The sequence below is a fragment of the Brassica napus genome, chromosome C2 (assembly GCF_020379485.1).
Source record: "Brassica napus cultivar Da-Ae chromosome C2, Da-Ae, whole genome shotgun sequence".
NCBI lineage: Eukaryota > Viridiplantae > Streptophyta > Magnoliopsida > Brassicales > Brassicaceae > Brassica > Brassica napus.
The window spans coordinates 53,465,164-53,481,080 of NC_063445.1; the positions used below are offsets into that span (position 1 = coordinate 53,465,164).

Sequence of the window (15,917 nt, forward strand, 5' to 3'; positions counted from 1 at the left end):
TTTACACATTCAAAATTAATAAATATATACCTTTTTAATAATAACCAACCAATAATATTTAGTATGTTAGAATATTTTCAATTAAGATTTTTTAAAAGATTACAGTTTATTAATGGGAAAATCGTATTTTAAACACCGAATGTTTTTACTAGCACTTTAAATCTTAAAAGTGACATTTTTATCATAACAAACCTCCAAATCAACTAGGTGGTCTGTACTGTTCATTTTGTGATGATGTGTCGGTTTTTTTGTCTTTTAAATAAAAAATAAAAAACATAGAAAAATTCGAAAAAATTCAAAAAAATCGAAAAAAATCTAAAAATTTCAAAAACAATCTCAAAATTTCAAAAAAAAATATAAAAAATAACATTTCAAAATTAAAAATAAAATAAATATTTTTAAAAATTAATCCAATTATAAACCAATAAGTATATATAATATAATAACTTGAATGGTGATTCTAGATTCTGGTTTTTGGTTTTTGATTTTTTTTTTAAAAAATTGATTTATTAATACTTAACTTGTTAAAATTTTCAAAATTAATCTTATTATTGGTATTATTTATTAAAATAATATTTATTTTAGTAATTTTAAGTTTGTTTAAAAAGAAATTAACCTATAAGTGAAGTTCTTAAAAATAGTAAATAACTTTGAAATTAAATAAATAACTAATCAAAATTTAGAGAAACTAAAATATATGTTACTTATCTAAGAAGTTCCACTCATACCAAAACCTAGGCTTGAGACTTTTATCCGAGATCCGGATTTGATCCGAGATTCGATTCGGATCCGGATCCGAAAATCCGGATATCCGGAGGGGCCGAATCCGGATCCGGATAGTAAAATGTTGGATCCGTCAAAGCCGGATCCGGATCCGAATATCTTAATTTTTTAGTCCGGATATCCGGATCCGTAAGTTTTATTAATAACTATTTCAAAAATAGTAATATGTATATATAAAAATTAATTTTATTTAAAATATATTTTCATTTTTATAATAGTATATATAAATTTTGTAATATTATACATAGAAATAATTAAAAAACATTATATATATTTATTTTTAATTATTTTTAATATTTTATATATATTAATATTATTTTTTATTTATTTTAAGGATCCAAATCCGGATCCGGATATCCGCCGGATATTACAATTTTTAGAAGGATATCCGACACCCGGATATCCGAGATCCCCGGATCCGGATATGGATAAGTTAAGTATTAATAAATCAAAAATTAAAAAAAAAAATCAAAAACCAAGAAAACAGAATCTAGTATCACCATTCAAGTTATTATATTATATATATTTATTGGTTTATAATTGGATTAATTTTTTAAAATATTTTATTTTATTTTTAATTTTGAAATTTTATTTTTATATTTTTTGAAATTTTCAAAAAAAAATCGACTTTTTCGAATTTTTTTCGAATTTTGTATGTATTTTATTTTGTCCAATAGCCCTTAAGAGATTTATTGTTCCTTCAGTGGTAGATCGTCTCTTTTGGTAGAGTAATCTGAGAAGCAAGCGCACTGATGTCGACGACGCTAAACCGTAAGTAACCTCTTATTAGCCTCAATTCCATTAGATTCCCTCTCCGATTGCAATCAACTCACAACCCCGCGATGGCGTCGAAGCCGTTGAACAACATCTGGATCCGTCGCCAGCAGTGTCCCTGCGGCGATTGGAAGTGCTACATCCGCCTCGAAGGAGACGAATCAACGACAACCTACAACTTAACCAAAACCGAGATCGAATCAACATCACCATCATCACCATCGCCACAACTCTCCACGCCTTACGTCGGCCAAATCTTCAGAACCGACGACGAAGCCTTCGAGTACTACACCGCCTTCGCCAGAAAAACCGGCTTCTCAATCCGCAAAGCGCGCTCCACCGAGAGCCAGAACCTAGGCGTCTACCGCAGAGACTTCGTCTGCTACCGCTCCGGATTCAACCAGCCGAGAAAGAAAGCCAACGTCGAGCATCCGCGCGAACGCAAGTCCGTTCGCTGCGGATGCGACGCGAAGCTTTATCTAAGCAAAGAAGTTACAGAAGGAGGGACGACTCAGTGGTACGTTTCGCAGTTTAGTAACGTTCATAATCACGAGCTTCTGGAAGACGAGCAGGTGAGGCTCCTCCCTGCGTACCGTAAGATCCAGCAAACCGATCAGGAGAGGATCCTCCTGCTCTCCAAAGCCGGTTTCCCCGTGAACCGGATCGTGAAGCTGTTAGAGCTCGAGAGAGGCGTGCAGTTACCTTTCATAGAGAAGGACGTTAGGAACTTCGTGAGGGCGTGTAAGAAGAGCGTTCAGGAGAGCGACGCGTTGCTTAACGAGAAAAGGGAGAGTGATTTGATGGAGCTTTTGGAGTCGTGTAAGGGGTTTGCTGAGAGGGATATTGGGTTTGTTTACGAGTTTACTTCGGATGAGAGCGGGAAAGTCGAGAGCTTGGCGTGGGCGTATGGGGAGTGTGTTCAGGGGTACTCTATGTTTGGGGATGTGGTTGTTTTCGATACGAGTTATAGGTCGATTACTTATGGTTTGCTTCTTGGGGTGTTCTTTGGGATGGATAGCAATGGGAATGCGATTCTTTTGGGGTGTGTTTTGCTTCAGGATGAGAGTTGCCGCTCGTTTACATGGGCTTTACAGGTTTGTGCTTTATTGTAAATGTTCAAGATATGTTGTGGTTAGGCTCGGTTCGATTCGGGTATCGAGTAGTTCGGGTAGGGACTAGAGGATCCATTTACTACCTACCTATTTTTGGTTCGAGTTCGGTTCAGACAGTTCTGGGTGGTCGGTTCGGATAGTAAAACTAGGAACTGGAAAATATCTGGAAAAAAATTGGTTCTCATTTGGTTCCGGTCCGGTTCGGTTATTTTGAGTATTTTGGGTAAAATATCGAAGCATGATTCAGATTAAAATTTCTGATATTTTGGATTACTTTGGATATTTCGCATAAAAATATTGGGATGCTTTTGGATACTTTTGAGTGGTTTGGATACTTTATAATAGATTTTTAAACTATAAATATATAATTAATGTTTTTATATATTCGGGTTTCATTCGGTTCCGGTCCTTATTTCAGATATAGAAATATAGGAACCATTCAGATATTTAAGGGTTTCCTTCCAGTTCCGTTTTTGGGTATTTTGGTTCGGTTCCGGTTCAGGTCTTCGGGCATTTTTTCCCAGGCCTAGTTGTGGTCATGCTCTCACTTTTTGTTTTGTTTTGGTACAGACTTTTGTTCGTTTCATGAGGGGAGGGCATCCTCAGACAATAGTGACGGATATAGATACAGGACTTAAAGATGCTATTGAGAGGGAGCTGCCAAACACCAACCATGCGGTGTTTATGTGGCACGTTGTCTCCAAACTAGGAAGCTGGTTTTCTCAGGCTCTTGGGTCGCACTATGATGAGTTTAGAGCTGGGTTTGAGATGTTGTGCCGGGCAGGGACTGTTGATGAATTTGAACAGCAGTGGGATCTACTTATCTCCCGGTTTGGTCTTGTTCCAGATAGGCATGCGGCTTTGCTTTACTCGTGCAGAGCAACCTGGTCGCCTTGTTGTGTCAGACAACATTTTTTAGCTCAAACTATGACCCCTGAGTTTAGTATGTCTATAGATTCTTTCTTGAAAAGAATTGTCGCAGAACCAACATGCATGCAAGCATTACTTGAAGAGGTTTGTGAGTTCATTATTCAATTTCAGTATAGTTTAATTACTGCCGTGGGTTCATTATTCTAGAGAGCTTGCAGGTCAGTGTTGCTGCAAGTCTAGCCAAGCAAATACCGCAACGAGTTCCTTATCCTACCATGAAAACATGTATGCCTATGGAAGATCACGCGAGGGCAGTTCTGACGCCTTATGCATTCAGCGTGTTACAAAATGAGATGGTTCTGTCTCTTCAGTATGCGGTAGCCGAGATGGCCAACGGTCCATACATCTTGCATCACTTCAAGAAAATGGAAGGGGAATGCTGTGTGTTCTGGAACCTGGAAAACGAGGAGATCCATTGTTCGTGCAAGGAGTTTGAGCATTCGGGAATCCTCTGCAGGCATTCTCTTCGTGTGCTGGCCGTGAAGAATTGCTTCCATATACCGGAGCAGTACTTTCTGGTGCGGTGGAGGCAGGAAAGCTCCCTTGTTACTGAAGAGAATCAAAATGGTATGGGTATTGGCGATGACTGTGTTCAAACGTTTCAGTCGCTTACTGAAACCCTCCTAACGGAGTCTATGGTCTCAAAGGATCGGTTTGATTACACTAACCAAGAACTTTCTGCACTTATCGATCGTGTAAGGAATATTGAACCTGCTAATACTTGTATCACTCATGACTGCTAATCAAGCAAGTGAAATGTTTGGAGGAGGGTAGGTATGTTTTTCCTGTCTTCTTTGTGTTTACTCATGAGATGCGTCTTTATTAGAAACGTTTGTTCATAACTATCAACAAGACTTGTCTGAAAAAAAAAACTATTTCTCTCCACCTTTCATTGACAGGATAAGTTGGTAGCGTTTGATCTTTCCCAGTTAAATAGATGCAGCTGTTCTGTTTCGTGCGTAAAGGCTTAAGGTCAGAAAATTGCTATGTCACATTGTGCCTAATGTATCACAGTGGTCTTTTGAGACTGGTTTTAAAGCTTTTAATGGATGCATTTCTTGCCTAACGGTAGTTAGTTAGTTAGAGAAGAACACCAAGGAAAAGTTTGTCTTATGCTCAATCACTGATGTTGTATTTACTAGATTTGTAAACTGCATTTTTGCGTCTTTTTTTTTTGTCATCTGTAGATTTCACTTAAACAGCAAAACAAGTGTTCATTACAAACCATCAATCCATTCTATACTAAAATGGATTTAACCACAAAACAAGACTAGAACAAGCCTGAAGGAAACTAAAGCCGTATAAGCTACCCTTCTCGTTTTATTTCCTAGTACATATGTTTTTTTTTGGTTTTAATGTTCTTACAACACGCAATATCTGAATCATTGTATTAGAAGCTGCAATAGCAATGTCTTCAGTCATCACCACCTACCCCTTAACCCCTTATACGATATCCTTAGGCCTTAGCTGCAGAAAATGTAGCTCAAGTCTAAACTATGGTGAGAATCATATGCATATAAGCTCTGATAAGACGATACAAAAACGAGAAGATATATGTATCAAACAAAGGAATCACATACTTGCCAAAAGCATGAAGTATTGTTATATGGAAGTTACTTATATTCTAAATTGTATTCTTTTAATAACAACATCATCATTTATCTGCCAATCATCATCTCTCGGCGGCCTCACTACCAAAACAACCATTGATTCCTCCCTCCAAATTCAAACTAGATAGTGTCCATCTTCAGCTTCCACCACCTTTTTCTCCTGATGCGGCCATCAGATCAGCAACCGAACCAGAGGTCAACCCAAAGCCCTACTCAACCAGCCAAGGCGCCAGCCAGGACATATGTGTACTAAAAATGTCATATCTTACAAACCAGTAGGGTTTAAATGACGAGGCTAATTGTTATGGATTCTAAACTCAAGAAGGAGTCCAGGCCAATTGGAATTGGGCCAATATTCACGGAGACAGAAGTTATGAATTCTACAAGTCAAAAGTTTCTCAGCCCGTCCATCTGCGAGTATCCGACTTTAGAAGAGGATTCAAGCCCAATGAAGAAGCGGCCTGAAGCAAATCCAATCATAGTAGTCAAGAGGAGTTTATCAGATTTCCAGAAAGCCCGAGATCAGGAGAAATAGCCACGGAAATTAGGAGTTATGATCAATTCCCCAGAACCGGCCAAACCGACGTCAATCTATGGAAAGTCTTCAACCAATTCAGTTTGGTTCGACCCAGAGTTATTTATGGGAACCAGGAGATCATCTTAACCAATCAGGAGGTATTCCAAAAGTCCTTAGCTGCACCAGAGCCCATAGGATCAGGCGGATCCTTAAAGAAGTTCTCAAACCCACCCGGAGCCATTTATGGAAAGATTGGACAATCTTTCGGTTTAATCACTTCTAACCCAATCAGCTCCGACCAGAAGACATGTTGACTAAACCAAAGCTACCAGGAGACATTATGCACGAGCCAGAGGAGTTCCACAAGTTCATACCATGCACCAGCCAACATAGGATCAGGAGGATCCCCATTAACTCCAACTTGCCTTATTTGGAGCTTCTTGCATTCAAACTTCAACAGCTCTTTTTCCTTGAGTTTATGCACGACCTCAGCACATTCCAAGCAGTCAAGAAAGTTCCCAGGAAGCTTAGTTATCCTCTAAAACCGTCCAGGTTCAAGAAAGATCAGATTTTTTACTTGGAGCCAAAATCCCACAAAAGGCTCCAACGGCTAGTTTCCGATTTCTTGCTTAGTTTTGATTTGTTTCCTTTCTTTTCTTTTGTGAACGTTTAGAGTCTTGTATCTGAGCATTATATAAGCTCATTGTCGTCCATTGTAAAGATCACCCTCAATCACCAAGTTAATAAAAAGTTTATTCAGTTTTTATCAAAGATTGTTCTTTGTATAAAATATCGGTCTTTAGGATTCAAAGAGAGATTCTTTGTTGTTCTATTGATTTCGTGAGTCTAGTTTGTTTGTGCAAATCAAACAAGCTCAGTACACAGATTGAGAGAGTCAATCACATCGTTTCCATCATCCATCAGATTGAGAGATTCAATCAAACATTCATCCGCAAATCCACTTCAATCAATCTTTTGATCAAGCTGAGAGTGATACACATCCAGCAGCTTGATTCCGCCATATCTATCATTTTCCTTTATTTATTTATCTTAGTTTATTCTTCGTAACATTCGTATCTCATTCATCTTTCATTTGTTTCAGGTTTTACAATCGATTTCAGACCATATCGACCAACCGGTCACATCTTTGGTTGATCCGATTTGAACCTCCAACAACCATTTGAGCGACCCAGCTTCTAGCCTGTAACATCTCCCTATCCATCACAACCGTGATTGCCTATTTGCCTCTTCTTTTCGATTCCACGCCAACACTTTCCTATCATCTCTAAACGAAACCGCCACTCCACTACAAAAAAACAGTCGATTCCGAGTTTTTTTTATTGGGAACTCCGCCGGAATATCCCTTGTTTTCTTGTAGTTCTTCTTTCCAAACCGCTACAACCTGATCCCAACCCGGTAAAACCAGCTATCTACTCCACTCTTTCTTAGCTTCCACAACACCAAACTCTCCCGTAAAGATTTCAACAAAGGATTAAAAACTGTAAACACGTATTTGACTCGATAAAAGATGGGTTGGTATCACAATCTCAGGCCGTAAAATTATTTTTGAATCAGATTAAAACTAATGAGCATATATTATGCGTATTTTCTCAGACTTAATTAGATACTTAAACACTGGATAATTAGTAGGGATGTATTACCATCACTTGCTTGTTTTATATTTTTGCACAGCATTGAATGAACGCAAATTTGGTCATAATATGAAAACTTACTTATTCAACGCTCTCTTAAAAAAACACAAATCGTTGATCTACCACTTTCACAAAATAGTGTAAATTATAATTTATATATCTTTCTGTAAAAACGTATAGATCGTATGTTTTGAACTTGATATATCAAAACTTAATCTGATGTAAGCGACTAGACGCTCTTACGTTTAGTCTATTACAAGCGTTACGCATGTACACACGTGTGATTTACGAACAAATCATTTACAGACAATATTTTAGGTATTGATGGAGAAGTTTCATACACCAAACCATAGTTACGGACAGGACTAGACAAACAAATACGAAAAAGTGGCAATTTCTAGTACTATGTAAAAACGGTGGATCTTAAAAAGAAAAAGAAGAATCTTTTAGAAAATGATAGAATGGCTATAAAGTTGTTGTAATATTCGTTACGTTTTTTTTGTTTGTCAACAATGTCGAGCTACATTGAACATTTATTTGTCGTGCGGGAGTGTTTGTTACGCCTGCGTGTAACATCCATTCTCGCGTATCTGTCATACGTTGTTCACTTGTTGGTTGCTTCGTTCATTCTAAAAGATAAAATAAATGTTTACATGTGTACAATGTTTCTATATAATTTAAAAGAACTCCTTAATGTCCGACGAAAATGTAAATATTTTTGGACATCTAGTTCTCATTTAATAGGGGTACGCATATTTATGTACGTAAGTGTCAAGTATGTACATGGGATGTGTACCAATACTTTGTTTGTTTTGGCTGGGAAAATGTCGGTAATTCTTTAACATAGAAAAATAATCAAGTGGTTAATGTACCCTAAGAGAGACACAAGAAAGGGGGACGGGAATCATAAATACATGTGAAGAGCATATACTATACTATTTTGCCAAATATGGAACAATGGTATTTTACTAAAAAAAGATGAAAATTAAACAATAAATAGTCTAGGTTTAACCAACAAATGTTTCTTAAAAGCTTAACCCTATAGTGATCCATAGTAGTATGATATTGATAGGGCTTTAGTTTCCAAAGGCTGGAAATCTGTTCCCCGTAGAATGTTCTATCTTGGATTATCATTCCTATGGAGATCTCAATATATATATATATATATATATACAACATGTGTGTTTCGTGATTTAGGGAAAGATTTGAAGTGATTCTTTAGCCAAAAAAATCACATTTAAGAATCGAGATTAACAGAGTTCGTATACAGCAAGAGATCAGTAAACGTGACGTTGGTGTCAAATCAAAACACTGTTTGCTTCTTGCTTCCCACTGACATTAATGGATTCTCACGCGCCATTCCGTGGCTCTACCTCTTGTTTAAAAGTCCCCCTATGTTTGATGTCTACTTTATTATTTATTGACAATTTTATTTTTTCACTCTTATATTGTAGATGCCAAACTTTTCTTGGATGATCTGTAAATTATCTGAATACATACATATACATTTTTCCAAGACAAATACTTCTTAGAATTACATGTATAAAACACAAGATCAATTTAGAGTAAAATAAAATGAGTTACTCCATTTTTATCAATTGAAATTGAAATCTGAGTAAAAACTCATAACATTTAATATGGTTGCATGCATGGTTGTGGTAAAACATTATTTCTAGGGTTTAAGCTTTTTGGAAACAGTCACAGTTATTCTAAAAATCAGAATTTGGATCGACAGTTTAAATGGTAGTTTAGTAACAACGATCTTGTTACCGTTTAACATTATTTGAAAGCATTTCAAACTTGAATCAGACATTGTGATAGTTTTTCAAAAAAAAAAATTATTTTATAACACTAAGTACATTTTACTAATACTGACATGATCAACATATATTTAATATGGTTTAAAACTTTCATCATATATGAATAGTGGTAACAAAACATATATCAGTTCAGTGTAAACTAAAATTGATCCAATTGAAAATAGTTAAGTATCAGTTACAAAAAATACTAATTAAAAATCGATTTTAGTGAATTTTTTATACTTTTGACGGATCTCGAATCCGTGGCAGTCAGCGATTGGTTTGCTTTTTAATTTTTTACGGTGTTAGGAATTCCTATATATTATCGACGTTCTTTTCATTGTCTGTTATGAAGTTTTTGGTCCAATCATCAGTTTGTAGGTCTTTTTAAATGTTTTTCTTTTCAGTCAAACCAGCAGCCTTAAGTTCTTTGTTATTATTATTTTTTTCTACCATAAATTCTTACAAACATGTGCCAAAGTTAAATGTCATCGCCATTTTTACAAAAGAAAAAACTCACTTTGTGTCACGATCCAAACTTCTGTCAATTCATAATTGCTTGCGATACTATAGGGACTTCAGAAAATTATCATCGGATAAAACACGATCTTTTAGTATCTTCTACAAATCTAGCATATAATCAATCCTAAAAAATTCTAAGTAACCACGCCATAAAATCTGATAGAAAACTGCTCGCTAAACCTTTCCCGCGTAACATGTGGAGTTAAGATTTCATTTCATACATGTTGTAAATATCAGCTGGAAATCGTGATAAATACTGGATGATTAATGTCACAAAATGCCAAATCGTTTGTTATTAAAAGACCTATATGCCATGAAATTCAAATCAAACTTCTCACATAATTGTGATTGTTTCAAAGTGCAAAACTCAAATGACGAAAGTTGTTAAAGGTAATCATTTTTGTAAATACACTTTGATGATGGCTGTGTGTTTAGGATGATGAATTGAACTTAGACATTAATCTGTCAGTTATACTATGAAGAAAGCGAAGGGCCAAATGAAGGAAAACACTACGAAAACGAAGGTTTAACAAACATTCACACACGATAAAGTCTTTTAGAAGAGTCAAACAAAGCTGTAGACTATTGATTCGTCGCTACCACAAACTAGCAGTAACTAAAGATACTGGCAATGATTTTTCCAAATAGTTTGGTGCTAAAATTACTCTAGGAGTTATTGCCAAATTTACCACAGGGCCTGGGCACAGATTGGATATCCGGATTTTTGGAAGTATTTATGATTTGTTTCGTATGTTACGTATATCTAATTTTTTTATTTGCTCTACTTCGGAAAAATACGAATATGCGGAAAAACGGATATCCGGAAAATAAATAGATATTTGCTGATATTTACGAATACTTACGGATATCTCATATGTTTTGATTAATACAAATAATCTTAAAATTTTGATACAAAATTTGTTTTGTAAAATATTTTTTTGCATGATATATATGATAAAAATTAAGTGAATCTACATATTTTGTAAAAAAAATTGAACTTAGTTAACAATTATAATAACACAAAACTTAAGAAAAAATATAATTATCATAAATGTGTTCTTTTTATGTAATACTTTTATATAAGTAATAATGTGAATAGAATTTATCAAATCATACGTTAGAATAATAATTATATAATTTTCTACATTAAAATTTTTAAATATAATCAAGATATACATGTATTTATATATTCTCGGATCGGATCGAATCGGATATTTCCTTCCTAAAATTTTAATATTTGTGATTTGCTTCGATTTTAACGGATATTGATTTTTAGTATTTGCTTTGATTCGAAAGTTTACGAATATCCGAAATTTTCGGATCGAATCGAAACGAATAACGAATCGAATCAAATTTAACGGATAAAATGTCTAGCTCTATTTATCACGACTACTAATGCCGCTGCTCGGTTGGCAGCTTTTACCATTGAGATGAAGCTGTGCACGTAAAACTTTATTCAACTTGAAGCAAACAAAATAAGAATTTAATTACTTGGGGGTGGACATTAACGCATATCACAAAGGAGGCGTTGTTTGTTTTCCTTTCTCAAGAAATATAATCTAAGAAATGATCGAGTTCTTAACGAGATGTTATTCTGAGTTTATAACCTACGATTTTCGAAAAAGAAAAGATCGGAGTTTTTTTACTAACCGGAAGTATCTGGACGAATCCTAACAAATTTTTATAGAAATAATATTGATGAATAGCATGATTTAGGATTTTCAAATAAGGTTTAAAGCATGATTCAATGCCAAATAACAGTAATTTTGTTTTATCAGAAATCGAACACATGACCGACGAGTTTATACGTTACTTACTTCTATTATTTGGTTAACTTTATTAAACTTGAAGCAAACAAAATAAGGTTTCGACTGGTAACATGATAACATGCAAAACAATTATGGTGTGGTAATGATAGTAACAAAAACCTATAAATATATAATTTTTTTTGTTATTACTAACTGTGGTATTCCAAGGAATCTAAGAGTTTAATTACTCGTGTTCGTATTGTCACAAAGGAAGCGTTGTACATTTTCCTTTCTAAAGAAATTAATTTAAAAAATGATTGAGTTCTTAAAAAATGTTATTCTGAGTTTTTAACCGATGATTTCCGAAAAATATAAGATATGAGTATATATATTAACGAGGTCATTGTAAAAGTAAGAAAATAAAACGAGGGAGGAAACAAGAATAATGCGAAATCAAAGTAATCGCATAAAGTATTGTGAAAACAAATAATTAAAATGTCGCTGCAAAGAACACAGACTCTTCCTCCTCATGTCATATCAATGTTCAACTTCAAGTTCCCCACTAGACCCATTGGTCACTCTCTCTTTCTCTCTCTTCACATATGAAATTACTCTTTTATACGCTGTGTAACAGTCAGTCTCCTCTTTTTTCTTCTCTCTCCTATGTTGTACTCATCTGCTCTGTATCTATCTCTTTAAATGACCTCCTAAAATGATCTCGAGTCTTGAAGCTACTCACTCTTTATTCTTGACAAGTGTGATTTTGTGTATTGCTCTCTACCGTCTCCCAAAGTAGAAAAGCTATAAAATAATAAACGGGAAAAAAAATCCAACTTTTGATATCTTCCAATTATATATCTCACTCTTTTCTTTTTCTATAAGCAGAAACAAACTTTCACTTCTCTCTTTTTTCAGCTTATTCTTTCTTTGCCTCACCATATTTGCTCATATGTGTTTGTTTATAGTAATCTCACCATGACAAGCAGCTAAGTCCTTCCTTCTCTCTTTCTCTTTATTTAATTTGATTAATAATCTAAAGAACCTTATCTCTTTGATCCATATAAGAAAAGCAAAACCCTAAATCCGATTTCATCATCTTTTTCTACTTCCCAAACTCATAAACAAGCTATGGAGTTGATCTCACAGCAAGCAAACAAGAACCCTAATACCTTGACACAATCAACACCTCCTTCCTCAAGCCGGTACGAGAACCAGAAACGCCGTGACTGGAACACCTTCTGCCAATACCTCCGGAACCACCGTCCTCCGCTCTCTCTTCCGTCGTGCAGCGGCGCACACGTGCTAGAGTTCCTCCGCTACCTCGACCAGTTCGGGAAAACAAAGGTCCACCACCAAAACTGCGCCTTCTTCGGCCTCCCAAACCCTCCCGCGCCTTGCCCTTGCCCTCTCCGACAAGCCTGGGGTTCACTCGACGCCCTAATCGGCCGCCTCCGTGCCGCCTACGAGGAGAACGGTGGCCCTCCCGAGGCTAACCCCTTTGGCTCACGCGCCGTCAGGTTATTCCTCCGTGAAGTCAGAGACTTCCAGTCCAAAGCTCGTGGTGTTAGCTACGAGAAGAAGAGGAAGAGAGTCAACAGGCTGAAAATGCAAACGCAGCCGCCTCTTCAGCTGCAGCAACAACAAGAACAGCAGCCGCAACAAGGTCAGTCTATGATGGCTAATTACTCAGGTGCAACAGTATGATCGTATTCATATATAAAAAAAATCTATATAAAATTTCCCCACTTAAATATGTATTGTGTCTTAAATTTGCTTCTCTATGTGCTACTTCTTTGCAATTATCCTCGGATGCTGTTGTTGCTTTTGTAGTTGTTTATGAATAAAATTAATTATGATTATTCACGCTGAAGTGTTTGATCCTTTGTGTTTTGGTGTTTTTGAAAATTTAAATTCTAACCATCGGCTTGATGACAATTTGATGTTGATTACTGATACAGTTAGGGTTCATGTGTATTATATTAGTATGTTGTATGATGAATGGTGATATTGGAGGCACCTTGATGTATAACTCTGTTAGAGTTTAAGACGATGTATTAATCATTTCTTTCCATGCGATGTTGATATATATGCTCCATGATCTAGATATGAATCTGTAAATGAAAGAATAGATATATGCAGATGCTTTATCCATGAATGTGTATGTATATGATTACTTTATGGTCAATCATTTGGATATACTAATAACTCGTCTCACTGATATAAACAAAACCGTGATAGGTTGATAGCTATTGTAGTCCTAAATTTGATGAGCAAAGCCATCTGACATGTTCTCATTAAATGCTTACTATTATTTTCATTGTCATGAGTTCATGAATTCACTGTTTGTGCTTTCAAAGTCACTTATTAGCATGAGCCACCTCGTGAATCAATTATTCTACATTTTGTTCAACGTATAAAACTTTCTTACAACGATCTCGCTAAGGTAGAACATTATTAGGAGAATAAACCAGGACTTAATTGACAAAACGATGTGTACTATTACGATTAGTGCAACATCAGAAAATTTCGTCTACAGTCAGAGAATCACAATTCACGAACCAGACTATGCAGACTCAGAGCAACATTATTGATAGGACTAATTTTTAAGTCATTAGTTTATTTTATTATTATTTTTATGTTAAGAGACAAATGTATGATTTTTTGTGAGACAACGGATCGGTTTAAAATACCCGAGAGGATTTTGAAATCGGGATGAAATGGGGGGACGATCTCTGTCGAACTCTTTCGCCATCGAGAGAGAGAGTCGGGAGAACATGCAATTGATTTTCAGACCGCAAAACGACATTGCCCTACACCACTTCCACACCCAATCGCATTCAGCCAGCTGGCACTAAGAACCATCTACAAAACTTCTTAATTAAGGACAATCGACTTCAGTTTCTTTGTAATTTAAGCTTTTTTTATTTAATTTTCGACCCAATATTCTTCAGAAATCAGGCTAAGACGCCGATAATGTTGGTCTTAGCTTTCATTTAATCTATTCTCGAAATGTAATGGTATCTTCATTTTAACACACTTGTCAGTAGTCCTGACCAAATGATATTTTGATTAAAGATAAGCTAAATTAAATATAAGTTTTTGTAAATAGTTTAAATGATATAAGTTCGGAAATATCATCAAAACCTGTATAGTATTTCATTCGAATTTCCCACACATGTTTTTCAAACGTACAACTTTTCAATATGCTAAAAAGGGTTAAATTGCACTATAAAATTGGTATTTTGCAAACATTTTACTTTCTTAAGTATTTTATTTGGAAGAGAAGCCAATTTAAGACGGTATATTAAAATCCTTATTGAAATTGAAATTCTTGTTTTGTCGGTATACTTCTTTATAAAATATTAAGTTTTTGTATGACCTGAGGAACTAGTTATATTTTTTGAAAATTTTGATAGAAATTTCTGGTTTTGATTAGCAAATAAAAAGATTGATATTTGTATACATTAATTTTTGCCAAATGTAGATCTGTATTATCAAATATCAAAACCGTAATAAACAAATTTGTTTAGAGTTAGAGGATGTAGTATAGCAAATTAATGCACTAAACCTAAAATGGATCAATCAATATCTAAAAGTAAACAAACAAACAAGAAAACAAGGACAGCAAGGATATTTGAGATTAGATTTCTTCACGTGACATATTTGAAAAATCAGAGGAATCAGAAATGGAAATTTCAACTTGTCATACAGAAATACAGATAAATATTCGCAATAAAAAAAAAATTATCATTAGGATTCACATATCAGAGAAGATCAAACCTCTTTCGATAGACACAAATAGGAATTCCCAAACAACCGACAGGTTGGTACGATGTTCTCAAATTTACATAAAAGTGAACGGTTTGGATTAAAAAGACTATGAAAGAAGTGCACCCGATGCGTACCACGTCTCCAGCGGGCTTTACTCAAATAGTGGTCCCGGTTCGAAAGCCAATCGCACGTGGAACCGAGTAAATTCTGTCCGGCTCGGTGTACAATAAGATCGATAGGACCCAATTTTTTCTTTTATTTTTCTCAAATTTTTATTTGGTCTATAACCAAAAATATAGTAATAAAACTTTTTTAATTTTATCTCCACTCACCACCCCTCATTTTCCCCAGATTTGGGAAGAAGCCTAGTTATGTAGTCTTTTACACCTATTGTGTAATCATGACTCCAAAGTTTCACTTTCATTCCTTTATTTACATAAATCTCATATCAAAAGACAATAGCATCAGCACTGGTCAGATACCCCAATCCCTTTTTTTTACCAAAATTTTGTATTGATTTATATAATAAAAAATCGAACAATTAATAAATTGACAACATATTAAGAGCAACACCATCGGTTGGTCGCCAAAAACCAGTATCTAAACATAATGATAATAGTATTTTATTTCAATACAATTTTGTGATTAAATTTTTTTTCTTAAGATTAGTGATTCAAAACATTACACATAGAAGAAAAG

General features: G+C 35.1%; 2 protein-coding genes across 3 annotated transcripts; both read left to right on the top strand.

Moving 5' to 3' along the window:
* Positions 1-1,467: 1,467 nt before the first annotated feature.
* Positions 1,468-4,828, top strand: LOC106382493 (putative protein FAR1-RELATED SEQUENCE 10). 2 transcript variants are annotated; one of them, XM_013822519.3, is made up of 4 exons: positions 1,468-2,651; positions 3,240-3,683; positions 3,758-4,373; positions 4,499-4,828. In XM_013822519.3, exons 1-3 carry the CDS (start codon positions 1,626-1,628, stop codon positions 4,340-4,342), a joined length of 2,055 nt encoding a protein of 684 aa, XP_013677973.1. In that variant the 5' UTR covers positions 1,468-1,625; the 3' UTR covers positions 4,343-4,373; positions 4,499-4,828. The 2 variants fall into 2 exon arrangements, with proteins under 2 accessions (XP_013677973.1, XP_013677974.1); XM_013822520.3 differs by having other exon boundaries at positions 3,758-4,369.
* A 7,217-nt stretch (positions 4,829-12,045) lies between these two features.
* LOC106382492 (protein LIGHT-DEPENDENT SHORT HYPOCOTYLS 1) lies at positions 12,046-13,306 on the top strand. The gene has a single exon (XM_013822517.3). It carries the CDS (start codon positions 12,576-12,578, stop codon positions 13,149-13,151), a length of 576 nt encoding a protein of 191 aa, XP_013677971.1. The 5' UTR covers positions 12,046-12,575; the 3' UTR covers positions 13,152-13,306.
* The last annotated feature ends 2,611 nt before the right edge of the window (positions 13,307-15,917 follow it).